General features: G+C 50.2%; 1 protein-coding gene across 1 annotated transcript; it reads right to left on the reverse strand.

Moving 5' to 3' along the window:
* Positions 1-337: 337 nt before the first annotated feature.
* On the reverse strand, positions 338-27641 carry WDR26 (WD repeat domain 26). The gene is made up of 15 exons (XM_072140040.1): positions 27010-27641; positions 20884-20983; positions 20680-20736; positions 13474-13554; positions 12551-12687; positions 12309-12433; positions 11904-12060; positions 11442-11580; positions 9109-9249; positions 7477-7596; positions 6539-6684; positions 6265-6343; positions 6050-6179; positions 5777-5962; positions 338-3324 (listed from the first exon to the last, which is right to left on the reverse strand). The coding sequence occupies exons 1-15, from the start codon at positions 27273-27275 to the stop codon at positions 3299-3301; spliced, it is 1890 nt and encodes a 629-aa protein (XP_071996141.1). The 5' UTR covers positions 27276-27641; the 3' UTR covers positions 338-3298.
* Positions 27642-27964: the final 323 nt, after the last annotated feature.

The raw sequence follows: 27964 nt of genomic DNA on the forward strand, positions 1-27964 counted from the left end.
CGATCGCTTTCTGCCGACACATGTAATATCAGTCCATAGCAAATAGTCGTCACATTACCGAAAAAGCTCTAAGTGTTAACTAGATCCACCACAAACCCGGACAATTCTCCTGGATCCCTACAGCTTGGTTCGGAACGCTTTCTTTTAAGATGCTTTTTATTTTTTTTGTAGTTTTTTTGTGGCATCTCTGACCATAATACTAAATGTATGAATATTTTATTCTGGGAAAAAAAAAACCTAAAAAAAAAAAACCAAAAAACTGGTATCAATCTGTAAACTCTTATAAAAATATACCGGATCCGTGTCACGTGCCGGGAGCAGTCGCTTCTTTGATTGCTTTTATTTTTAATTTTTATTGCACAGAAATCTCGTGACGGTCCGCTCCGTCATTCCACATTTTTTGGGGATTTTTTTTCTTTTTTTTTCCCAGGGCTTGGATTTGGCAAGTTGTCACGGCAGCTTCGTGCCCGACAAAGGACGAGAGAATCGGAATAGAACACAAGTCGCGTCAGGGAGAATAAAAATCGATACATTCTTACCTGTTTGGGAGGAGCCAAAAATCTTATAATCCCCGTACTCCCAAAATTGGGAAACCTTGTAGCTTCGCAGGGTTAATGCTTCTTTCCATGCAATTTACAGAGTTAATATTTTATGTCCTAAAATTAGATTCACTCTTATTTATTCCCCTGCGATGACTATAAAGGGGGCTCTAGCAGAATCTAGGGGGCGCTCTTGTTCGAAAACTTTTTATTTTTTTTACACTCCGTGCCTAGGACTCTTACTTAGACACTTGGGGTGTCAGAATTTGTGTCCTTGGATCAGACCTTCCTTTTGGGGTCTATACCCAGCCTGCATTGCCCCTTTAAGGGGGAGGATCTTTTGGGTGTGCAATACACGATTTGACTAGTGTCGCCCCCTTTGGCCTGAGGCCGGGCCTGGTATTGCAGCTCAGCCCCAGTGCATTAGTGTAATGCTCGGCCCCCAGGAATATAATGACATCTAATTACATAGAGAGTCATACAAAGTTTTAGGAGTCGCCTTGTATAAGGGGCGTCTGGATAACGCTCCGGGCACATGAATATAGATCATATTAGTTTCCTAGATGTCATCTCCTACCCACAGGATGAAGGGAAACTGCACATGGCAGCGCGACCATCATCTCCAGACTAATAATATACCTACAGGAGTCTGTGTGTCACCCAGGACCAGCGCCATGTGCGGGATTGATGGATTATATCGGACCATTCCCACAATTCGCCCCTTTTGTTAATGTTCTCACGTAATTATCAGTAATGGCGCCGAGGCCCAGGACGCTTAGACTCGTCTGTACGTAATTGCTAGTTATGTAACAAATCCTGTTCCACACTGAATGGTTTGGATCGTCACCCGAGGGGCAGGATGCGTGTAAACCAGGACTATACCGCACCAGGATCAGGCATTATAGAGAATGATCCCCCCCCCATCCACAATGGCCCCTCCCCCTGGATGCAGATGGTTCATGTTTCCTCATAGTGTATCAAAAAGATACAAGTGTAACCTGGTAGAGTAAGGGGCTCCCTGGCCAGGGGGAGATAACACTACATACATCACTCCTTGCTCTAGTATTGACCCATATTGGGGGGGGGGGGGGGGGGATGGGGGGGAGGTACTAGAACCCTCCTGGTCACACAGAGCTGTAATGGACCATTATATTGGGGCATGGGCCCAGTACCATGTGTCCCCCACACTATATGGAAAGTGTCATCCCCCTCACAATCCTGGGGTGAGGGTAGTGTCACCCATCATGTTACACTCCATTCTCTTCTATGGGACATTGCAGCCCCCCACATGTGACCACTACTTAAAGGGGCCTGCTCCATAGCGGTACTGCCACCACGGCCTGCAGGTCACCCTGAGAGCCAACAGGGAGGAATCAGAGTAACCCCACACTCCAGCGACCATCTATGTATAGGTGGTTTTTAAGGGGGTGGGGGGGGGGGGGGGGAATCTGCATTAATCCAAACCTGCTCCCTCCACTTAATAATCAACAAAATAAAAAAACAAAAATGCCAAATACTAACAAGGACCTTCCTCCCCCCCTCTCCAGACTCAAGTCCTCAGCAGCAAAACAAATGGCCGTCTATAACAGCGTTACGATAAAACATCCGGGGGAGGAATCTAGTGCCCCCCCCCAAAGCCTGGAACTGTGCGTTATACAGGGGCGGGGCCACAACTGTAATCAACAACTTTCAAGTGTCTCAATAAAGCTGGTTGAAGTTATTTTTTTTCCCCTTAAACTTTACACAAAATGAACTCAAAATATTCGTCCTATAAATAATTTATTCTTTAAAAAAATTGTGCTGTTCACCCCCTGACGGGGGGCAGGGAATTAGGGGGAGGAGGGGCTTAACAAATATTCTGCCAAATCATAAAAAACATTTTTTTTAAATATCTATTTACGTATATACTGTGTGTGTGTTTTTTGTTGTTGTTTTTTTTTTTTAATTGGCAAACTTTTTTTGTTGGGAAAAAAAAAAAAAATAATGTGTCGTTTCCTGGAAGGAACTTTTTTTAAAAAAACAGAAACAAAAATAAAAAGATTAATAACAGACGTAAAGGCGACTATCCGTGAACCAAGCTGGAAAGATCTCTCGAGCTAAAATAAGGCGGAAAAAGAATCCTTGAAAAAACGAGGAGAAAATTTTTTTACTTTTCCTATTGAATGGATACTCAGACTAAACGCGATCTATCAAGCCTCCTAAACTGTTAAATAAGGTTTTTTTTTTTTTAAAGTTTTTTTTTTTTTTAGTTTTTTCCCCCCCAAACAAGCATTGAAAACTTCATTACACAGAAGAAGAAGAAGAAGAGCGGACGAGGATGGAAACTGCCGGACAAAAAAAAAAAAAAAAAAGGGGGGGGCAGGAATACCGAGTTCAATGGACGCTGGAGCATCGCACAGTCTTCACAACCGATGGGGGGGGAACACGGTGTCCAATAACAATCGATACGACGTGCTTCATCGGAGCTGGGGACTATGAAGCAGGGGGGTGGTGGTGGTAAATGACCTGCCCAGGACGAGGGCACCAAGACTCGGAGGAAGAAGAAGGGGTTTTTATCGTTTTTTTTTTTTTTTTTTGCAACTTCTCTTGAAAAGCGTCTTGTCCCGCTATCAATCCTTTTTTTTTTTCTCCTTTAATGTTTGCACCAATCCCAAGCCATTTAAAAATACGACTACATTTTTTTTCTTTTTTTAAGTTAGAGAAGTCGTCTTCAGCGGAGAACGAAAAAAAATGGAAAAAAAAAAGAAAAATATTCACCATCAACTGTCCATGCTACTGCATTCCTCTAGAGCGGAAGTAGGGGGGGCAGTTTTTTTTTTTTTTTTGGAAGGTGGGATGGAAGGGGAGAAAAACACAAAAAAAAAAAACAAAGAGAAAAGTTAAAATTCAGTCAGTCAAGATGCTGCAAAAAAAATAAATAAAAATTTTTCACAAAAATGTTTGAATAAATTAGCATAAAGCCCTAAAAGCCAGGGACATTACTTACAGATCCAGGCACCGGGACTGTGGTATCTTCTTATGCGTGTTATCCATGGCCTCCTTCCTTCCAAAATCAACTTTTACAATTATGCTAATGAGTCAGAAGGACTGATATGGGCATAGCCAGAGCCCCTCTCGGATGTAGATTCAAAGGCAGTTACACTGTGCAGAAGCACCCCCCCCCCCCTCGCTCTGCCTGATATTATCTCACAAACTGTAGAGTCACACCCCCAGAGCCCCTTTGGCTCATTAGCATAATTCTACAAGTAAATTTTAGAACAACCTCACTCCTATTGTTCCATTGGACTGTTTGTACCCTGTAATGTAATATTATATTTGTATACGTCCCCTGTGATCTGTAAAGCTACGGAATTTGATAGCGCTATATAAAGATTATTATTATGCCCGGATCTATGAGAAATGCCCCTGGTTTATCAGGATGGCAGGTTTCCTTTAAAGGATTTTCCAGCCTGATGTGTGCAGGATAGTATTGCTGGGCATCTTGCACAGACCTGGAAGCAGAGGCCTCCATCCAGCGTGTAGCTCCCAGTGACTTGAATAACAGCCGAGCTGCAGTTCCTCTAAGCCACCACTTAGCAGTGACGTGCTGTTTCATTACCTTAGTGAAGGGCTCCATCCAGTGTAAAGTGGTGGCTTAGAGGAACATCAGCACGGCTGCTATTCAAGTCACTGGGAGCTGCGCTGCCCCTATACACTGGATGGAGCCCTTCACTGCAGAGTCGAGGTGTCAGACCCCCAACAATCGGGTACTGAAGACGGTGCATGAAAGGTCCCCAGTTTCTGTAGTGAATTAGGGGCCAGGGAAATCTCCTCTAACTTTTCAACAACCTTTGCATGAATCAGTAGCCAGTGTGCGCACACCAGGAGTCCCGCCATCTCCAGCCATTGTATGACTGGCACCCAGTGCTTAGCAGAGTGCAGCCCGTGGAGACGTACCCGTATGTTGGTGCGATCCGACAGACTGCACAACCTGTACGGGGGCGGGAATCCTTGCACTGTACAGATACATGATGCAAGGAACTGCCGGCTTAACTTTTATATTGCTGGTGTTGAAGTTAACACAGCATCCTTGCATCATATCTTGGTATAATGCAAGGACTCCCCTTCAGCACAAGGTGTGCAGTCCACAGGCTGCACATGGTCTCCCCAATTCTCAGTAGTCTTGGATCCCATCAGGTCTCCCAGGAACCTATACAATATAACAGAGAATAAACAGCTTGTACTGATGGGGAGGACGATAGGAATCCTCTGCTCTTTCATCAATCCTGTCCAGGAAAGTTTCTTCTATGATCATTTATAGGACAAATGGTTTATGCAAAGTTTGTTGAAAAGATTGAGACCATTTAAACCCCATGTGACGCACGTGGCCTGTAGTGGAGGGACCCCGGATCTCGTGATCAGTGCACATGCTTGTGTGTAATATCAGGCCACAAATGATGAACTTGTAGTCTGTGCAGCCATAAACCCGGGCAGTAGCCATGTGCATGGGTCCATAGAAATCCATGGGGCCCAGTACGACATTTATGCGCAGAAGGGCTTATATACAGTATGCAGCCAATGTGTCCAGGCCCTAGTGTCACCAATTCCCTCACTATTCACCCTTAATTTTAAAAAGGGGGTTTTTCCACAAACTAAAGTTAGGGCCGAACTTGCTGATCAGTGGGGTCTCAGTGCCGAGACCCCCGCAGATCGTAAAAACCAGGTGTCAGTCAGACCCCTCATCGCTTCGTCAGAGTAATGGAGCCGACTGCTGCACATGACCGTTCTGCTCCATTAATCTCTATGGAGCTGACGGAAATTGGCGAGCGCCGCACTCCCTGATCTCCATCAGCTCCATAGAGATTAATGGAGCAGAACGGTCATGCGCAGCAGTCAGCTCCATTAATCTGACGGAGCGATGAGGGGTCCAGCGGACTCCTGAATTTCACGATCTGCAGGGGTCTCAGCACTGAGACCCCCACTGACCAGCAAATTAGACCCTATCCTGTGGATAGGGTTTAACTTTAGTTCGTGGGAAGCCCCTTAAATATTAAACCGGTGACCCATCACTTACATGTAGTGACCGGCGAGTTTCCCCCTCCTTGATCAGGGCAATAAAGTCATTATGGTTCTTGTTGTAAGGTCACGGCGTCCAACTAAATGTCCCTAAAACAAGACTATGGTCCCTTTACTCTGCTCATCAGTGCATGGTAAACAGCTTGATCTGTGGCCCCCTCACTTCCCTGCTACATGATTACCTTCAAACTCCTGGTTTTCTATGTAAGGTGCTGGTCCCCATATTCTAACGGTGCCGTCGTCAGAGGCGCTGGCCATCAGGGAGGGAATCTGTGGGTTCCAACTCACACAGTTTACGGTGCGCGTGTGTCCTGTCAGCTCTGCGATGGGCAACTCGCTGCGTTTGTGCCAAACGTAGACCTTATGATCTGGAAGAGAGAAATAAGAAGCAGCATTGGTTATCCTTACCCAGGACCGCGGCAAAAAACAAAACCCGGGAGGTGACGCTCCGATACCTTCACTGCCGCTAGCGATGAAGTCTTCATTGTGACCGCCGAAGCACGAGTGTATTGTGTAGAAGCCCTGCGTCACGCCTTGGTATTTTCTCACTAAAACTCGGTCTTGTAAATCCCATAAGTGAACGCCCTGGAGGGGAAATAAACCTTTAAGAAACCTCCTGTTACATGCAGAATACCCCCCCCCCCCCACCATGAGGAGCAGCGGACGTTACCTGAGTAGCTACGTTTAACAATGCTAGTCTTCCATTTTTTGATATTGTAAATGACATGATAGGATGGTCTTCTTGTACTCTGCAGCAGACAACAGAAGTGGTAGTCAGTGCCCAATATATACAGACACAGCCCCCACCCCAAGACATCAGGATGGGGCCGCAGTTATGCCTCATGCACTGTATTCGTATAAAGGAACATCCAGTCCCTACATCGCTGAGCAGACGTGGTGGGAGCACAACTTACTGTCTATGTGAAGAACAAGGCATCACTCACATGTTTCTATCTGTAAGGTCCTCAAAGTTATAACCCCGGATCCTCTGGTGGGTGTCCGATGCCAGGACAGTCTTGCCGTCACTTAGGCACCACAGACATTGCACTCTCACACCTTCCCAGGAGTCCAGCAGATTGCCGTCCAGATCCTGTACTCAGAAACAAAAAGGAGTAAGAAAACTGCTTATGCTGGTGTATAGGACTCTACATAAATACTGCAGGACACACTACATTACCGATGACCCCCATGATAGGGTTAAGGAAGTCTGCAGTTCCTCCACGTGGTGGCACATGGTCACCCCTAGTGCAGGGGGCTACAGACCCCATACTCCAGACCAGAGGGCATATCCTACTAGCATAAAGCAGCAATACCTGCTTAAAGGGGATGACCAAAGGATAGTGGAGAACCATCAGATCATAGGGAACCCCATTAATGTGGAAATCGGGAACTCTCCCTCCAGGCACTGGATGAATGAAGTAAACAGCACTCCAACTCGTATGGGGTCAATATAGAGAGCTATGGAGACCCCCTGGAAGTGAATGGAGTGCTGGTCCCTGGGGCTTCATTCACCCCATGTATGCAGGGAGGGGGGGGGGGGGCTACTTTGCAGATTACTGGAGTCCTCCTAATTGCACTTCCAGGGATTTGACACCTTATGAACAGGATAGGAGACAAGTCTTTGGTGGGATAGCCCCTTAGGGACCATGTTGATGGATGAGAAAGGAGCAGCATGTGTCACAGTATGGCTACATAGTGGCACAGGCTGGAGCCTTTACTCAGACGTCATCTAATAATCACATCCCAATAGTCTCATCTGTTCATAGTCTCCAGCTCGCGGCCGTCATACGTTTTGCCAGGGCCAGACGCAGGTTGGTAGCCAATGGGCAGAGTGAGCTGTACATCAATGTAGTGTACGAGGTGTGAAGATAGAGGCACGTACACACTGGTAGAACTGTCCGCGCTGACCGCCAGTCACAAATCTCTTTCCGTCTGGATTCCAGGCCACGCTGGTCAGACTGTCTTCATGAGACTGGCTCATTTTTGTCCTCAACTCGCCAGTCTAGAAAGAGACAGATGCAAGATGTAGATAAGAGAAAACGCAGGCGCTGGACTTCACTACAGATCGTATTTCCAGCAGGGTTCATATCAGGACATGAGCGAACACTAACCAGAAGACTGTACAGAGCCAAAGAGTAATATATAAAGACAAAGATATACATAGATATCTTCCATCTACAGAAACAGCTGCATTCAACATTCTGCTAGGATAAGTAATGTCATGTATGTACACAGTGACTGCACCAGCAGCAGAATAGTGAGTGCAGCTCTGGAGTATAATACAGGATGTAACTCAGGATCAGTACAGGATAAGTAATGTCATGTATGTACACAGTGACTGCACCAGCAGCAGAATAGTGAGTGCAGCTCTGGGGTATAATACAGGATGTAACTCAGGATCAGTACAGGATAAGTAATGTCATGTATGTACACAGTGACTGCACCAGCAGCAGAATAGTGAGTGCAGCTCTGGGGTATAATACAGGATGTAACTCAGGATCAGTACAGGATAAGTAATGTCATGTATGTACACAGTGACTGCACCAGCAGCAGAATAGTGAGTGCAGCTCTGGGGTATAAATATAGGATGTAACTCAGGATCAGTACAGGATAAGTAATGTCATGTATGTACACAGTGACTGCACCAGCAGCAGAATAGTGAGTGCAGCTCTGCTGTATAATACAGGATGTAACTCAGGATCAGTACAGGATAAGTAATGTCATGTATGTACACAGTGACTGCACCAGCAGCAGAATAGTGAGTGCAGCTCTGGGGTATAATACAGGATGTAACTCAGGATCAGTACAGGATAAGTAATGTCATGTATGTACACAGTGACTGCACCAGAATAGTGAGTGCCAGCTCTGGAGTATAATACAGGATGTAACTCAGGATCAGTACAGGATAAGTAATGTCATGTATGTACACAGTGACTGCACCAGCAGCAGAATAGTGAGTGCAGCTCTGGGGTATAAATATAGGATGTAACTCAGATCAGTACAGGATAAGTAATGTCATGTATGTACACAGTGACTGCACCAGTAGCAGAATAGTGAGTGCAGCTCTGGTGTATAATACAGGATGTAACTCAGGATCAGTACATGATAAGTAATGTCATGTATGTACACAGTGACTGCACCAGCAGCAGAATAGTGAGTGCAGCTCTGGAGTATAATACAGGATGTAACTCAGGATCAGTACAGGATAAGTAATGTCATGTATGTACACAGTGACTGCACCAGCAGCAGAATAGTGAGTGCAGCTCTGGGGTTATAATACAGGATGTAACTCAGGATCAGTACAGGATAAGTAATGTCATGTATGCACCAGTGACTGCACAGCAGCAGAATAGTGAGTGCAGCTCTGAGTATAATACAGGATGTAACTCAGGATCAGTACAGGATAAGTAATGTCATGTATGTACACAGTGACTGCACCAGCAGCAGAATAGTGAGTGCAGCTCTGGAGTATAATACAGGATTAATGGAATCTATACACGTAGATGTCATTTACCTGTACATTCCATAGCCAGAGCTCAGAGCAGTCATCAGGACCGCAGGCTACAAGATAATTGTCGTCCGGGCTCCAGGCTAGGTAGGAAACCCCATAAGCATGTCCTTCTAATGTCTTAAGTAGTTTTAGCTGGTGTGTGTCCTGAGGATTAAAAAAAAACAAAAGAAAAAACAATAATTGGTGGATTATGGTATAAATTACTGGATCGGTTGGTTTAGGAGAACTAAGATGAAAGTAGACAGCGCTGTTCCCAGTGTAGTGGTCAGAGCAGGTTACTGCAGTGCAGTTCCTATTCATCGCAACAGGAAAGGGTTAAGGCATATAGAAAAGCAATGAATGCACATGACTCAGTAAGTCAAGGAGGCGGCAGAGAAACCTGCTATGGAGAAACACGATTACCCAGTCACGGAGGTAACAGGACGAGCAGCTTTATTCTATGACGAGTCCCTCCCATAATCACAGCTCATCCCTGCAAGATTCCTGGGCACAATTAACATTCCTATCCACTTACCTCCCTCCTATAGAGAAGAGGCCTTCACCTCCCTCTTATATAGAGGAGACAGTGACCACCTTCACACCGCCACCTCTAGCACCCTACAGCACAATGTGACTGGGACACCCAACTGGTCTCTGGACAAGCCGAGCTGCAGGGTCCTAATGGGCCGGACGGTCCAGGACACAGGGTGGGTGCGTGCGTGTTGTCAGCTTCCCCCAGACACATAAGCAACACAGAGGATGGAGCAGGAATCACAATCTAGAATCACTTGAATGCAGTACCTGGAATGGCCACTATGCTGTAAAAGGAGACCTATTATTTACCACCAACACGGGCATCATCACTTTTTCTCCATATTTATTAAAAGGCTTTAGTAGAAACTTACTATAAATACACTCGCGTTTCAATGACGCAAACAATCGGATCAACGTTAAAAATATTAGTTTCAGAAAATACCCAACTGTTCCATAGGACTGCTTGTACTCTAATGTAGTATTTTATTTGTATGTGTCCCCCAAGAGCTGTAAAGCGCTATGGAATAGGATGGCGGTATATAAAGATTATTATTTTACCCAACCACAACCCAATAGGTTATACATCATATTTACAAACAAAAACAACAACAACACAGAGTTACATTGTTTGTTTAAACCTTGAGGGCATAAACCTAAACGATGTAACTAATGTTTTGGTAAATATGATGCATGATTTCCCCTCGTTAGGCCGCATGCACACGGCTGTATAGACGGGTGGAATACGCATTTCCAATGGACATTACAGCCATCCACGTACATGGCGTATTGTCCACCGCAACATAAATGAGCCGGATAAAAATATTAAGCATGTCCCATCTTCCACCGCACTTCCATTCCGCACGGCCCATAGAAATCAATGGGAACGTATAAAATGCGGGCTAAATACCGACTGCATATGGCTGGGCACTACATGCTGCCGTACATACATTCAGCATCCAGAACCAGTGGAAAGTGCATTGCGTCAGACGGCCATCCATCATCTGCCAGCTGCCGTATTTTACATGGATATGGTACAATTCATTGCCACACTGTTGCAATAAGTCCCGTATTTACAGACAGATATACATACATATACATATATAGAACAGAAAAGGTCGTGTGCACGAGGCCTTAGAATATTACTTTTAGAGAATACCCAACTTTGTACAATTTTAAGTAATCTGATTGTTTGCGTCATTAAAACGCGGGTGTATTTATACTTCGATGGCTGCCGCGCATGGCGGCGCATCCTCCAAAACATTGCACAGTATGCTGGTCCCTCGTCATAGACAGCCCACGTCTGCCTGCAGTGTGGAGTGCTCAAGCCTTGGTAAGTACTTGCAGTAAGAGACTTTTTGAACCTTGTCACACGGGTATTTTGCTGAACATTTGTCTATTTAAGCCATCTGATAAATGTGGAGTAAAAAGTGAAGATGCAGCCTTCAGTCAGGCAGCCAACAATTGACATAGTCTAATATTCTGGCACAGACGTGCGATATGTAAAATTGGATGCACAAATATTTATGAGGCTGCTCATGTCACAAGACTCCAAAGAGGTCACTGGCTTCTTGAAAAACAGGGTGCATGCCAATATTAAAGGGGAAATGCGCAGATTGTGATCAGATATCAGTCGAGGGGAGAATATCGCTCCCCAGAACCTCCAGAGCAGCTCAGAGTCTTCAGTTATCGGACACATAAGTTCCCTTGGGATAGTGGAAATTATTGCCTGAATTTGCCATTATTTTTTACAAAAAGGTAAAACCTGATGGAGGCTACAATAAGGCATTAGAGAGGATTGGAGAGCACCGTGTGGCTGTACTTACTGGATCGACCTGCCATATAATAACAGTTGTGTCTTTTGATCCTGTTGCTAGTTTGGTGCCGTCGTTGGAGAACTTACAGAACCAGACCTCGTTGCAGTGCTCTGTGAGGACTTGCTGTGTGAAACATGGAAACTGCTTCCTAGAAACAGAAGGGAGGACACGTACACATATTAGGATAACCAAGCACTACCTCATATTTGTGGTAAGGAATGAATGGAAAGTAGAAGAGTGCGGCTACATCTCCATTCATACCCTATGGGACCCCCATTCTACACAAGGCTGGGTCCTACAAATCAGAAGTTACCAGAGGTTGCACCAACTAAGGCTGAAACTCAGGTGTCATTTTTTTTTGTGTGGGAGTAAAACTGACTGTACAAGCGTCAGACACTTGTACAGGCGCTAATGCGACCTTAGGATGTTACTGCACTTTGTTTTTCCACTTTTAAAAGATACTTTCCCTACCTGCTGCAGACATGATCAATAAGCAGGGATACAGAGTCCAGATTATTGTCAAGTTTTGTGTTGTGGTAGAGGCACCGATCTCGCTGTAGCTCGACAGCTTGACGTAGTAGAGTTTGTAGACGTCTGGGTGGCAGCATGACGGATGGCGGAAGGTAAGCTGGAGAGAGGGGGAAAAAAAATTTCAAAGAAATTGGAAATACCCATAGAATTCAGAAGTTCCGAATTATACACTGCCCTTGTACGCGTGACATTGCTGAGCCATTACATGAATTACAGATGGCTGACAGCAGGGAGCAGTAGCTTTCCATTAGCAGGGAATTAGGAAGCAATTTGTGTACAGACATCGTTATGTATCGGTGCTGGCGGACCACTAATGCCACGTACATGGACCAATGTGCGACTTACTCTGGAGTTTATCAAGCAGCTTGGAGCGCGATACCGTCCCTTTTCCTTCCCATTCTGCCTTTGCTCGCAGGTCTTCTGCGTGACTACACATAAATACCTGGAAATAGATAAAAACACTGTCAAAACTTAAGTGCAGTCTTTATTCATGTTCATTAAAATCACTAATCTGCAGCAGGTTCTATGCACCAATTCCTGAATAATTAGGAACCAGAAATTGTGGGAGCGCGGACGCGGCCTCTTACCCGCTGAGGACGTGAATCCTCTCTTTATTGTATTTCAGTGGCGTCAGCTCACAGCGCAGGACCTGCAGAGCTTCAAGGACTTTGCCATCTTCTAAGTATTCCAGGTACTTCTGCTGGAGCAGCAAGAACTTCATCCTCTGGGGGAGGAAAGGAAGACACGTCACATACATCCAAGCAGGAGACCCTTCCTCCACACATCCCAAATAATCACTGACAGATCCAATATTATAGAGATTCCTGCACATTTAGGCTACACCCAACTCCCTATAGAAGGTAGGTCCGAGTCAGCACCAACGTATTTAGAGTCGCTGCAGTTTTATACTGCTCCTAGCCGCAGGACGGGGTCTCTACGCGTGTCAGAGAGACCATAAGGAGACGCGCTTCATTACCGCTTCTCCCTTCTCCACTCACAGCATTGCTGTAACGGCGAGCGATGCATAGAAGAGCGGAGCAGGCGCTGCTGCCGATTCTATAGACTTGGCGGTCACGTGACCGCCGGGTGTACAGGGGTAACCAGAGCTGCTGGGTCAAATAAGAACCAGTAAAGCTCTGACCACAATCTGCTCTTATAGATGCCTCAGTTATAGAGAATTACTTGTAAAAGAAAGAAGGGAGAAAAATGAAAATGTAACCCAGGTGGTTTTTTTTTTTTTTACCTCAGGGAGGGACATAAAGTGTAAAAAAAAAAAAAAAAACACACAAAAATTTAATAAATATTCATAAAAATACCCACATTTCCCAAAGAGCTGCTACACTACAAAACATCGCCATAGTTGCCCTGTTTGCCCGAGACAAACTGTACCAAACCTGTGATGTGTGTTCTATCTCAGTTCTTTGGTATTCCCTTTGTCCTGGCTGGCAGCCCCATGGTATAAGGTGGCCGCCTGGCACAAGACGTGTGACGATGTGACACATGGACTCACCCGTATGACATCAGACGTGGGGCAGGAGGAGGAGGATGAGGAATTCTCGCTCCCTGAACCTCCAGCAGATGGGCGACATGGCTGCCAAGAACACAAACACATAACATCATCATCAGCAATGTAATCACTACAGCGCGGCCGCAGTCTGGATGATGAGAATAAGCCTCCCGTGTTACCACATACAGCACACGGACATAGGTCAGAGGTCCATCAGATGGCCCAGCACGTCAGTGTGCGGGTATCCTCCCTTACCGGGGTGTAGTGACACACAGGGCGCGTCAGCTCAGTATATGACATGTACATTGTATATTGGGGTATAACACAACCTCCATGTACCAGGAGACTACACCTCAGGGTGCGTTCACACGTGGCGTTTTGGGCGCATGTTTTACATCCTCGCCTGCTTTGAAGGGGCTTTCGTTGCTCAGCGGTGTTAACACTTTCACAGCACCAAACACTTCCAGCAATGATAGAAAAAAACTTTCAAAGCGGCCAAACGCACGGTAACATGTAACACGCAAACGCTGACGCACGCCCAAAACATCACATGTGAACACCCCCTCATAGTAGCGCCACTCCTCACCCCCCCTCTCCCGGATAGACATGCATGCTGTGCAGGTCTGAGCATGCATGTCTATGAGGAGGGGGGTCAGCTCCTGCCTGGTGAGAAGGTTGGGCATGTTGAAATCCGATATGTCCGATGCTTCTATTCTCAGGTGACAGCTGCTGCTCAGGGCTGGGAGGTCCGGGACAATGGTGGGTTGGTGCACATTGGGGTCAGTAGGGGGCCTAGTCATGAACAATGCATATCCCTGCAGAGCAGATATGACTGGAACCCCACATTCCCTCCAGGAGCTCATCCCGGCCTCGCTGGTAACCTCACGTTACACAAGTCACTTCCAGCAGAGACAAACCACAAGCAAAATCTTCCCCGAGCCCAACATCTGCACGCAGGACCAGGCAGACGCCCGGCTACGGCCGCTTTGTTATGGTTACAGGGGGGGGGGGGGGGGCGCGCTGGCCCTTTAAGAATGCAGAGTTGACAAACATCTGTGACCTCACTTCCTGCGTCTGACCCCCCCCCCCCCCCCATCCCCCTCAGAAACGCAGGAAAAAGGAGGAATCTCTAATCATGAAGTCACAAGCCAAGATGGGAGTCAGCTGATCCGAGACTCACAACAACAACTGCAGCAGCAGCGCCCCCCACCCCCACCAGAGCCCCGGACCCTGCAAGACACAGCGTTAACCCTTCACTGCCAGACACACAACCGACATTCATGACACCAACACATCCAAGACACCTGGCGCAGGTCATATTGGCACCTTCATGCAATTTGTAAAACATTGTGAGAACTGTAGTAACTTATATTAGGTCAAAGTTTTAGCAACAAATAAGTTTAGGATGTGCAGAGTTCATGCAGGTCACAAAACACCAGTCCCCCTATATACACTGCACCTATTGCCCCCCAGCACCCCCCCTGTATACAGTGCACCTATTGCCCCCCAGCCCCCCCGTATACAGTGCACCTATTGCCCCCCAGCCCCCCCCCCTGTATACAGTGCACCTATTGCCCCCCAGCCCGACCCCCTGTATACAGTGCACCTATTGCCCCCCAGCCCTCCCCCCCTGTATACAGTGCACCTATTGCCCCCCAGCCCTCCCCCCCTGTATACAGTGCACCTATTGCCCCCCAGCCCTCCCCCTGTGTACAGTGCACCTAGGGCCCCAGCCCTCCCCCCTGTGTACAGTGCACCTAGGGCCCCAGCCCTCCCCCCTGTATATAGTGCACCTAGGGCCCCAGCCCTCCCCCCTGTATGTAGTGCACCTAGGGCCCCAGCCCCCCCCCCCCTGTATATAGTGCACCTAGGGCCCCAGCCCTCCCCCCTGTATATAGTGCACCTAGGGCCCCAGCCCCCCCCCTGTATATAGTGCACCTAGGGCCCCAGCCCCCCCCCCCCCCCCCCCTGTATACAGTGCACCTAGGGCCCCAGCCCCCCCCCTGTATATAGTGCACCTAGGGCCCCAGCCCCCCCCCCCCCCTGTATATAGTGCACCTAGGGCCCCAGCCCCCCCCCCCCCCTGTATATAGTGCACCTAGGGCCCCAGCCCCCCCCCCCTGTATATAGTGCACCTAGGCCCCAGCCCCCCCCCCCCCTGTATATAGTGCACCTAGGGCCCCAGCCCCCCCCCCCCCCTGTATATAGTGCACCTAGGGCCCCAGCCCCCCCCCCTGTATATAGTGCACCTAGGGCCCCAGCCCCCCCCCCCTGTATACAGTGCACCTAGGGCCCCAGCCCCCCCCTGTATACAGTGCACCTAGGGCCCCAGCCCCCCCCCTGTATACAGTGCACCTAGGGCCCCAGCCCCCCCCCTGTATACAGTGCACCTAGGGCCCCCCCCCCGTATACACTGCACCTAGCGCCCCAGCCCCCCCCCCCTTATACACTGCACCTAGCGCCCCAAGCCCCCCCCCCTGTATATAGTGCACCTAGGGCCCCAGCCCCCCCCCCTGTATACAGTGCACCTAGGCCCCCCCCCCCCCCCGTATACACTGCACCTAGCGCCCCAGCCCCCCCCCCCCCCGTATACATTAGCACTAGCGCCCCAGCCCCCACCAACATATCCCATAGCACAAGAACCTCTGTATATATTATATCCATAGCCCCATTACAGGAACCATGTGTAATAGTAGCAGGAGGGCGAGTGGATACCTTCAGGTCTATACTCAAATCTCCCCCTAAGTGATGTCTCCAAATGGAACCAGTGACCACATTTAACCCCCATTCAACTCCCAGCCCCCCCAGGTAAGGGATGAGCGGTCCTATCTAGAATTCCCTCATGTGAAATCTCGCCCGTTTACCCATAAAGCATCTCTTCCAAAGTCACGTGAAAATGTGCAGAGAGGAGTCAGATTTTTACCTGAGATGAGACAAGTTTACAGAGTGCATGTGGAGAGTCACATCAGACCTGATCCATAGGGTCTACAAATATGCTGCTCGTCATAATAATAATAATAATCTCATTTTAGACCTCATCAATTTTGACCGACTCCTTTTACATTTACCAATATTTAAAAAAAATAAAAATAAACGCCACTCCAGAGTCATGTGACCGTGAGCAGAGAAAAATAATATTTTGACTGAGAAACTCAAGTCTGATGCCATCTGAAAGAGGAGAATCCCATCTTTAATATGGCACCAGCACCATGTTTCTAAGTGCTATAGAATACATAGGGGCGTCTGAAGTGGCCCTCCCTCTGCAGCCTCTATAAGGGTAAAATATGACTTCTCACCGTCACATGACAGCGAGTGGGTGAGAATTCACAATAAAGGGAATTCTAGAAAGGATATTAAATCCCCTACCTGAGGGGGATAGGAGTTTAATAGGGGAACCCATCAACAGGTTTTACCTCCAAGTAAAGTGATCAGAGTGTGTTATCTTGTGCCATTTCATAGTCTAAGGACATAGCGTCTCCATTAATTAGCCTTGATTCTGCTAAATAATCAATATTTCCTCCTTCATAGTTTAAAGGGATTCTCCAGGAATCTTGGATGTGGGTTTCAGTGTCTTTACAGTCTCCTGGTCTACGGAGCTTTTGGCTCCCACCACGGGATGTCACTTGTTACATTTAGGAAGTGATACCTCATGGTACATTGATTGACCTTGGAGGGGGAGCCGTGACCCCCACCTCAGCCATGCAGGAAACCTGAGCCATATCAGGGTAAGTTCACTATATTTGGTCAGCCTGGACCCCGACAACCCCTCAGAATTGGCTTTACCTGACCAGTGACAGAGGACGGGGGAGAAGGGCTTGTGACTGGATCAGTCATGGTCCCAGAGACTGCCCGTAACACTACGGCCCAATCCAGCAACACACATGGGCCTGGACCAGACGGGGGATCGGGGGCGCCACAAGTCAGAATGTTCCCAGATCCAATTATTTGTGACCCAATGTATATAGAAGGCTAGTACAGGGTTACAGGGCCCGGACCCTAACCAACTATAATCCAGTGGGACCACCCCTTATATAAAAATATAACATACACAATTCTCTACGTGACCCCCTTTGTGGAGACCTTTCGAGAGGTCACCTCTTTCCAGGCTCAGGATGACCTCACGTGCGGCCGGTGTCACACAAAGGGGACATTCAGGGCACAACGCTGGAATATTCACCGGCCGCTGCCTCATAATATATCCAGGAGGACAACACAAAGCAACTTCATCTATACTAAACCTGCGGGAGGTTATTCCACCTCTAGATGAAGGGTCCAGAGAGACCCCAAAAAACCCATGAGATGAATATAACAGAGGAGGGCGACGGCCCCTTCCCCTCCCACTGCTCTAATAGGATGTTATGTATATATAGCTGCAAAACCTCAGCCACAAAGAAAACTAATTAGCAAATTATAATCCAAACACTACTTTCTGTAATAGAACCTTTACCTTTATCAATATCAACGTGATCAGACAAGGGGCAGAATATACAGTAGGTGGTAATCCAGGAGGAATTCAAATTGCACTCACTATTCTGCTGCTGGTGCAGTCACTGTGTACATACATGACATTACTTATCCTGTACTGATCCTGAGTTACATCCTGTATTATACCCCAGAGCTGCACTCACTATTCTGCTGCTGGTACAGTCACTGTGCACATACATGACATTACTTATCCTGTACTGATCCTGAGTTACATCCTGTATTATACCCCAGAGCTGCACTCACTATTCTGCTGCTGGTGCAGTCACTGTGTACATACATGACATTACTTATCCTGTACTGATCCTGAGTTACATCCTGTATTATACCCCAGAGCTGCACTCACTATTCTGCTGCTGGTGCAGTCACTGTGTACATACATGACATTACTTATCCTGTACTGATCCTGAGTTACATCCTGTATTATACCCCAGAGCTGCACTCACTATTCTGCTGCTGGTGCAGTCACTTTGTACATACATGACATTACTTATCCTGTACTGATCCTGAGTTACATCCTGTATTATACCCCAGAGCTGCACTCACTATTCTGCTGCTGGTGCAGTCACTGTGTACATACATGACATTACTTATCCTGTACTGATCCTGAGTTACATCCTGTATTATACCCCAGAGCTGCACTCACTATTCTGCTGCTGGTGCAGTCACTGTGTACATACATGACATTACTTATCCTGTACTGACCCTGAGTTACATCCTGTATTATACCCCAGAGCTGCACTCACTATTCTGCTGCTGGTGCAGTCACTGTGTACATACATGACATTACTTGTCCTGTACTGATCCTGAGTTACATCCAGTATTATACCCCAGAGCTGCACTCACTATTCTGCTGCTGGTGCAGTCACTGTGTACATACATGACATTACTTATCCTGTACTGATCCTGAGTTACATCCTGTATTATACCCCAGAGCTGCGCTCACTATTCTGCTGCTGGTGCAGTCACTGTGTACATACATGACATTACTTATCCTGTACTGATCCTGAGTTACATCCTGTAGATATTTTATTAAAATATATAATATAAAACAAAACACCACAAACTCAACATTAACTCATCCCAAGCAGAGGGAATCCATATTTCAGCCCTTTAAATGGCGTTTATAAAAAAAAATATGAGTCCCTGCCATAATCATAATACAAAAGTCCATGATTAAGGAGTTGAAATATCAGCAGCCGCTCTGGGGGGTCCAGACCTCATCTCCTTCCCTGTAATGATGGGCCCATCCATCTGATCACAGTAGACAATCACTAGAAGGTAGACATATGGACAGGAATAACATGGAACCCATCAGCAGGTTTGTAGCATGGTGGGTCTTCATCCAGCTGGGGTTAAGGGTTTTTTTTATTTTATTTTAACCTTAGGTTCAGTTCACACCACCCATGGACCAATTATTCGCCATCACCAAAATGATAACTGAAGACTTAAATGACATCTACCCCCCCCAGGATGAATAGTTGTAAATCAAGCACCTGACATACTGGTGTGCGCCCCCTATGGCAGGATCTGCTCTTTTAACTTCTTATGCCCCAGTTTTAAAGAGGAAAACTGGGGCATAGAGCATTATTTTTCTTAAAAACAAGGGCATAAAAAGATAGAGAAGAGCTGATCCTGCCATAGGGGGAGCACACCAGTATGTCAGTGCGTTTGGTTTACAATCATTCCTCCTGGTGGTAGATGTCCCTTAAGTATCCGTTAAGATTGTTTGCACCAATCCCTTTATTATAGTATAAAAACGGATCAGAACCTACAGTGCTATTGTCTCAAATAACAGAAGCCTAACTTCTATTTTAGGGAAGAAAAGAGAACAGAGATGCGGACACAGGTGTGAACTGGGTTTTACCTGGGTCAGTTCCTGCGTTCCTGAGATTCTGGGTGTCGGGTAGAGATGAGCATATTCGATGGATCGGTTTCGGCCTCCTGACACATTGCAGGATAGGCAGTTGAACAGCCAATCCGGCACATCGACACCACTGGCTGCCCAGGGGAACCAATCACAGCCATGGTTATTTGCTTGGGGCGTCAATTTGCAGGATTGGCCAATACAGCAATATGTTCGGCGCAGGTGGCCGAACCCGACCACAACCATCGGGGCCAATGACTTGGGTCTGCTGGAAGCCGAGCATGCACAGTGTTCAGACCAAGGCTTGTATGTGCGCATGTACCAAGGACCTCAAGTCACTGGACCCCCACCGGCTCTGCCGTCCAGAATCTCAGGAGGTAGAAAAGGTTTGGGACCTTAAACCCCAACTCCAAACACACCAACAGGTTCCTTTTCAAAGTGGATGTCCCGAATTAGAATAGCATAGTATCCGATTTCCCCAAAGCAGGGCCGCCAGTGTCAATTTATATATGACCCCAGAAGCAATTCTGGGCCCATCCAATGGACACAAGTTTAGCAGCTTTTTGGGAAAGGGGCTCAAAAGTCCCAAATCTTTTAAAAGCCAACCAGCATTGCTACCAGAACAGCAAAGAAAAAAAAAAAAAAAAAAAAGAGACCCTACAAGTGAAGTACAACAGCCCCTTTAATTGGAAAAAAACTCCCCTTTAATAAGTTCATTAACTTGCGAACCAAAAATATTTTACAGCTCACAAATCCCATAGAATTGAAGGACACAACAACAAGCAATACAGAATGAGCTGCGGCAGCGCGGAGCCCCCCCACGTGCCCCACAAGACGGAGGATACAGAGAGGTTTCTTACCAGCACGGCGTGAGGAGAGTGCACTAAAGACTTCAGCTCGTTCAGATCGTTCTCCGCCTGCAAAGATCAAACCAAAAATTCATCTTAAAGACGCGGAGCGGGAAGACGTTCACAGCAGACGAGAAATAAAATTGACAAAAATCTGCAAGAAGCTGCGCTGACACCACACACTGTGCACCCCCCTGACCTGGACGGGCGGCATACCTTATCCCACTCCCCTTCCATGACATGGTTGCGGAATTTGGTAGCAGACGGGTGCTCTAACCGGCATCCTGATTCTTGCATGAGGAGATCAACCGTCTGGCTGCAAGAGAGACACAGTGTCAGAACCCGCTTCAACTTACCCGGACCCAGAGCGCGGGCTGCAGCGTGCACACAGGCGGACGCAGGCATCACCAGCTGACGGCACCATGCCGGGGCAGTTTTAGATATATTTTGATATGTTCTTAATCCTGACTACAGCGCCCAACTTCCCACACAAGTGACCACCTGCGCCCGCACAATACCGTCCTAGAGGGATCCTCCGTGACAGTGTGTCAGCGCAGGCAAACATTGTCCTAGAATCCAGGCCAATTACTTCACAGAGTGAGGAAACCTACAGCAAAGCTCAGCTATAAGGTTCAACCGGACAAGATTGTTCTATACGCATTCCATGGCAAACAGAAGATGTCCATGAATCCGAAATGACGACTGCTGCCACTGGAAACCACACAGATAGGAAGGGTCTGCTTATAGGCATTGGCAACCATGTATGTGGATAAATGTTTAAGCTTTAAGATGCTCATTTACACCAAAAATACACCCAAAAACACAGCGATCCTGGCGCACAAGGACAGCAAGGAGAAGATAAAGCCAATGTTTAACAGGTACAGGTAAGTGATCATCGAGTAGGCGAGAGTCACACTCCACTGAGGCTCCGTGCACAAGAAAAACGGTCCGAAAGGGGGTAACCTGGCAGAGGACGTCACCACTTGGTCCCAACCCCTTGAAGGGTCATGTGACCCTTATATAGGAAGAGATCCGCATATATACGGACTGCACGTGGATGGCACGCATGCGGTGGCTGTTTTTTTCCCATGCCCATAGACCTCTATGGGAAGGTGTGGGCTGCAAAAACCGGCAGGAATAGGATCCGCGCAGAGTTTTCTACATCGCAGATCTGATTGCGTCAGTGCGCAAAAAAAAAAAAAACGGATAACATACAAAAATAACGTCCATGTACATTCAGTCTGAGTGTATAAGCTGCAGCTGTGAGATAATAGACGTGTATTCACATAGAAAGAACAATTTCCTCCACGTTTCCCTGCAGAGTGCTGCGCTCTGGACATGTTGGTGCTATACAAGGGGTGATACACAGATCTAGTCGGGATCTGTGCTGGATACAGCGCCAATGTTTTCTGGGTCATGACCCGTACAGAGCTAATAACAAAACAATGATCCAATGCACTACATGGTACTAGACAAGGCCCCGATGGGCTGGAGGTAGGAGTGTGTATACTGTATAACACTTGTGCGGAGGGGAGGGGGGTGTCGGAGGTCTCTTGTTTATCTGACGTTTATCCGGCAGCTTACTGGTTAATCCACAGTGGACTCTGCTATTGTTTGCCGTCCTGAGTAGGTGAGGATTACAGAGGCCTCCATCACCATTACACACACATATCATGGTGATTACATAACATCTCCAGATTATACTCCCCCTCAGACATTTAGCGAGACCCCTGGGGCGTGAGGATTCCTCTTATACCCACCCCTCCCCCACACCCGGCCCCCTCCCTTGTGTCAGCAGAGTAATAGTAAGTCCTCCTCTTCCTCGGCTCCACTACTGGATGTAAACATCACCCTCCCATAATCGCCCTCGGGAAGCTGATGATTAACCCCTTATCCCCTGCCAGAGGGAGGAGGAGGAAAAAAAAAAAACCAAAACATACATATAGTGCACCTTAAAATCAGTGGCAAGATGGAAGACAAAGACAAGAAAATGTATGCGGAGGAGAGAAGACGTAAGGGATCAGACACAAGGAGAAAAGAGCAAGCCCGAAAATCCGACAGAAAGCAGAGAACCGCAGCTGTAAACAATGGAGAAGCGCTCAACTGTGCCAACCGCAGCGGCTCTGCTGCAACACGGGCCAAGACCTGACAACATAACACAAGACATGACAAAGCTGCCGAGTCTTAAAGGGGTATGCACACCCCCATGTCACCCTGATCAGTACAGCATCACATACACTACACATCTATTGGCGTTATACAAGGAGATATAGGACCCCCAATCTGGGGCTTGTCTGATGTCACAACTTGTCCCCTATCCTATAGACAGCGCATAAGGGTGTGATCTCTGGGGGGTCTGCCTGTCAGTCACCAGGGACCCCCAGCTATCATTACATAAGGTATAGAATAGGCCTGTGTAACAAGCAGGCAATGGCCGCCACCAAAAGAGCCAAGCACTGGGCTATGTCCATGGAAATAGGGGGGTCTCACGACCACCAGTTACATACTGACCCTACCATCATTAGTAGTAAACCCCCTTTAACAGTCTTCAGGGTACAGAGCAAAGTTACACAATTATAAAGTTAGTGAGATGACGAGCGCCAGGACTGGGTGCAGATCCCACCATGTAGGGTCCACCGAAACTTAGACACATATTCATATATAGAGGCTATAAGTGTCTAAGAATTGGAGCATAAGGGGGTTCCCCGTCCCAGGGGGCAGCAGTGCCCAATCATGACCACCACCGATGCGGGCGCTGGCTAATCATTATAGCAATCCATGTGACACTTGAGTGAGAGATAAGCCGGTCTATAAACAGACAGTGACTTCAGGCCGGGCACACATGTACGGTGCCGGCTGTGTATGGGCACAGGGGGATCACCACCTGCTGACACCTCATGTCAGGGGGTCCGGCTGCACACACAATGAGCAGTCAGCTGGTCACACCTGTCATGTGTCACACTGTACAGGACCCTCAGCTCTACACATTGCATCCAGGCCCTGAGGGTTGTGGGAGCAGGTGACCAGTGACATCACAGGGATTATAGCAGAGGATCAGATGTCAGACTATAGTGTGGGGTGAGATGAGGGGGGATACACCTCCTTATAACCCCCAGTTATGATCTAGAACCAAAGAGTTTGTCATCCAGCGCAGTATATTTAACAGGAACAAGAGTTACCCTGTGCCGGGGACTGATCACATATCTATATACTCCTAGGGGGTTCTGACCATACACATGTCCTATCACCAAAGGGCAGAACTATACATTACTGGGCATCTTTATGGGCAGGGGGGGGGGTGTACAAAGGAGGCACACAGCCAGGCGGGGGGGTGGGGTGTACAGAGGAGGCACACAGCCAGGCAGGGGGGGGGGGGGAATGTACAGAGGAGGCACACAGCCAGGCAGGGGGGGGGGGGGATGTACAGAGGAGGCACACAGCCAGGCAGGGGGGATGTACAGAGGAGGCACACAGCCAGGCAGGGGGGATGTACAGAGGAGGCACACAGCCAGGCAGGGGGGATGTACAGAGGAGGCACACAGCCAGGCAGGGGGGATGTACAGAGGAGGCACACAGCCAGGCAGGGGGGATGTACAGAGGAGGCACACAGCCAGGCAGGGGGGATGTGCAGGGGGGATGTGCAGGGGGGGTGTACAGAGGAGGCACACAGCCAGGCAGGGGGGATGTGCAGGGGGGGTGTACAGAGGAGGCACACAGCCAGGCAGGGGGGGTGTGCAGAGGAGGCACACAGCCAGGCAGGGGGGGTGTGCAGAGGAGGCACACAGCCAGGCAGGGGGGGTGTACAGAGGAGGCACACAGCCAGGCAGGGGGGGTGTACAGAGGAGGCACACAGCCAGGCAGGGGGGGTGTGCAGAGGAGGCACACAGCCAGGCAGGGGGGGTGTGCAGAGGAGGCACACAGCCAGGCAGGGGGGGTGTGCAGAGGAGGCACACAGCCAGGCAGGGGGGGTGTACAGAGGAGGCACACAGCCAGGCAGGGGGGGTGTACAGAGGAGGCACACAGCCAGGCAGGGGGGGTGTACAGAGGAGGCACACAGCCAGGCAGGGGGGGTGTACAGAGGAGGCACACAGCCAGGCAGGGGGGGTGTACAGAGGAGGCACACAGCCAGGCAGGGGGGGTGTACAGAGGAGGCACACAGCCAGGCAGGGGGGGTGTACAGAGGAGGCACACAGCCAGGCAGGGGGGGTGTACAGAGGAGGCACACAGCCAGGCAGGGGGGGTGTACAGAGGAGGCACACAGCCAGGCAGGGGGGGTGTACAGAGGAGGCACACAGCCAGGCAGGGGGGATGTGCAGGGGGGGTGTACAGAGGAGGCACACAGCCAGGCAGGGGGGATGTGCAGGGGGGGTGTACAGAGGAGGCACACAGCCAGGCAGGGGGGGTGTACAGAGGAGGCACACAGCCAGGCAGGGGGGGATGTACAGAGGAGGCACACAGCCAGGCAGGGGGGGATGTACAGAGGAGGCACACAGCCAGGCAGGGGGGGGTGTACAGAGGAGGCACACAGCCAGGCAGGGGGGGTGTACAGAGGAGGCACACAGCCAGGCAGGGGGGATGTGCAGGGGGGGTGTACAGAGGAGGCACACAGCCAGGCAGGGGGGATGTGCAGGGGGGGTGTACAGAGGAGGCACACAGCCAGGCAGGGGGGATGTGCAGGGGGGGTGTACAGAGGAGGCACACAGCCAGGCAGGGGGGATGTGCAGGGGGGGTGTACAGAGGAGGCACACAGCCAGGCAGGGGGGGTGTACAGAGGAGGCACACAGCCAGGCAGGGGGGGTGTACAGAGGAGGCACACAGCCAGGCAGGGGGGGTGTACAGAGGAGGCACACAGCCAGGCAGGGGGGGTGTACAGAGGAGGCACACAGCCAGGCAGGGGGGGTGTACAGAGGAGGCACACAGCCAGGCAGGGGGGGTGTACAGAGGAGGCACACAGCCAGGCAGGGGGGGTGTACAGAGGAGGCACACAGCCAGGCAGGGGGGGTGTACAGAGGAGGCACACAGCCAGGCAGGGGGGGTGTACAGAGGAGGCACACAGCCAGGCAGGGGGGGTGTACAGAGGAGGCACACAGCCAGGCAGGGGGGGTGTACAGAGGAGGCACACAGCCAGGCAGGGGGGGTGTACAGAGGAGGCACACAGCCAGGCAGGGGGGGGTGTACAGAGGAGGCACACAGCCAGGCAGGGGGGGGTGTACAGAGGAGGCACACAGCCAGGCAGGGGGGGGGTGTACAGAGGAGGCACACAGCCAGGCAGGGGGGGGGGTGTACAGAGGAGGCACACAGCCAGGCAGGGGGGGGGGTGTACAGAGGAGGCACACAGCCAGGCAGGGGGGGGGTGTACAGAGGAGGCACACAGCCAGGCAGGGGGGGGGGTGTACAGAGGAGGCACACAGCCAGGCAGGGGGGGGGTGTACAGAGGAGGCACACAGCCAGGCAGGGGGGGGGGGTGTACAGAGGAGGCACACAGCCAGGCAGGGGGGGGGGTGTACAGAGGAGGCACACAGCCAGGCAGGGGGGGGGGGTGTACAGAGGAGGCACACAGCCAGGCAGGGGGGGTGTACAGAGGAGGCACACAGCCAGGCAGGGGGGGGGTGTACAGAGGAGGCACACAGCCAGGCAGGGGGGGGGTGTACAGAGGAGGCACACAGCCAGGCAGGGGGGGGGTGTACAGAGGAGGCACACAGCCAGGCAGGGGGGGGGTGTACAGAGGAGGCACACAGCCAGGCAGGGGGGGGGTGTACAGAGGAGGCACACAGCCAGGCAGGGGGGGGGGTGTACAGAGGAGGCACACAGCCAGGCAGGGGGGGGGTGTACAGAGGAGGCACACAGCCAGGCGGGGGGGGGGTGTACAGAGGAGGCACACAGCCAGGCAGGGGGGGGGGGTGTACAGAGGAGGCACACAGCCAGGCAGGGGGGGGGGGTGTACAGAGGAGGCACACAGCCAGGCAGGGGGGGGGGGTGTACAGAGGAGGCACACAGCCAGGCAGGGGGGGGGGGTGTACAGAGGAGGCACACAGCCAGGCAGGGGGGGATGTACAGAGGAGGCACACAGCCAGGCAGGGGGGATGTACAGAGGAGGCACACAGCCAGGCAGGGGGGATGTTGCAGTGATGAGGACAGTAATGGCCGCTGCTGCCATCCATCACACAGGCTGCTCTTCCTCCTCGGGCCTGTAGGGGGCGGTGTGATGAGTAAACAATCCTCTCCTTGTATTCCCAGGCTATGACGTCACACGACACAATACATATATACACGGCTGGCTGATGACGTCACCGGAGCGGCTGGGAGTTGTAGTCCCCCACCATCCCTCCCTCCGCCACTCACTTGAGGCCCAGGCCGTGCAGGTGCTGTCCGATCAGGCGGATGACGTCCTCGTCGGCCTGGCTCAGCCGCTTCTTCTTCTTCAGGCCGGGCTGCTCGGCGGTGCCGGAGGCGCCGTTGCTGGTGAGGCCGTTGGAGTGGGTCTGCTCCCCGGTGGCGGAGGACGAGGCCTCCCCGTTCTGTGAGGAGGAGGAGGGGGAGGCCGGAGCTGCGGTGTCCGGTGTCTCCTGCGGCCCCGCGCCCCCCGCACCTGCCCCGTTGGCCTGCATGTTCCCCCCGCTGGCTCCTCTACCGCCGGGAGTCACCGATTGAGTGGCCGCTTCTCCTGCCGCCGCCGCCTCCTCCGAGGCTCGGAGCTTCTTCCGCGGGGGAGGGGTCGCTCGGCCGGTGTCCGAGTCTGAGGAGGAAGCGGAGGCCAGAGTTTCCTCACCGAGAGCGGCCGTGGTTGGTGGCTGAGGAGAGAGGACACCGCGCCGTCCCCCTCCCGGGGTGTGGAGGTCAGGACAGGGGGGAGGAAGCGGGGAACGGGAGGAGGAGGGAGGGGGGAAGATCCGCGGCCGCTGCTCGGCGGCTCCGGGGCTGTCACAAGCGGCTTCCCCCTCAGCTGCGGCACTAATGGAGTCCGAGCTGTGACGTCACCGGAAATGCCTATAGAGGCTGAGCGCTCACTTCCGGCTCTGCAGGAGGAGGAGGGGGCGGGGCTACCAACAACAACAACAACAGCCGCACCGGACCGGAATCAGCTGTCACCCCAGAGCATGCCGGGAACTGTAGTCCTACTGCGCTGTTGACACCAGCCAACGGCTCCTAACAGAACTACAACTCCCAGCGGTCATTTATCACCAATGCATGCCGGGAACTGTAGTCCTACACAAACTAACTGCATCCAGCGACTCCTTACAGAACTACAACTCCCAGCATCCCATCTGTCTGTCACCAGCGCAAAGTGGGACTTAAA

This window comes from Engystomops pustulosus, chromosome 3, assembly GCF_040894005.1.
Source record: "Engystomops pustulosus chromosome 3, aEngPut4.maternal, whole genome shotgun sequence".
Taxonomy (NCBI): Eukaryota; Metazoa; Chordata; class Amphibia; order Anura; family Leptodactylidae; genus Engystomops; species Engystomops pustulosus.

Coding starts and splice junctions, on each gene's coding strand:
- WDR26 (XM_072140040.1), bottom strand. CDS start 27,275: ATGCAGGCCAACGGGGCAGGTGCGGGGGGCGCGGGGCCGCAGGAGACA. Junction 20,737..20,883: donor TGGAAGGGGAGTGGGATAAG/GTATGCCGCCCG, acceptor TGATCTTTGCAG/GCGGAGAACGATCTGAACGA. Junction 12,688..13,473: donor CCACGTCTGATGTCATACGG/GTGAGTCCATGT, acceptor TTCCTCCCCCAG/AGGATGAAGTTCTTGCTGCT.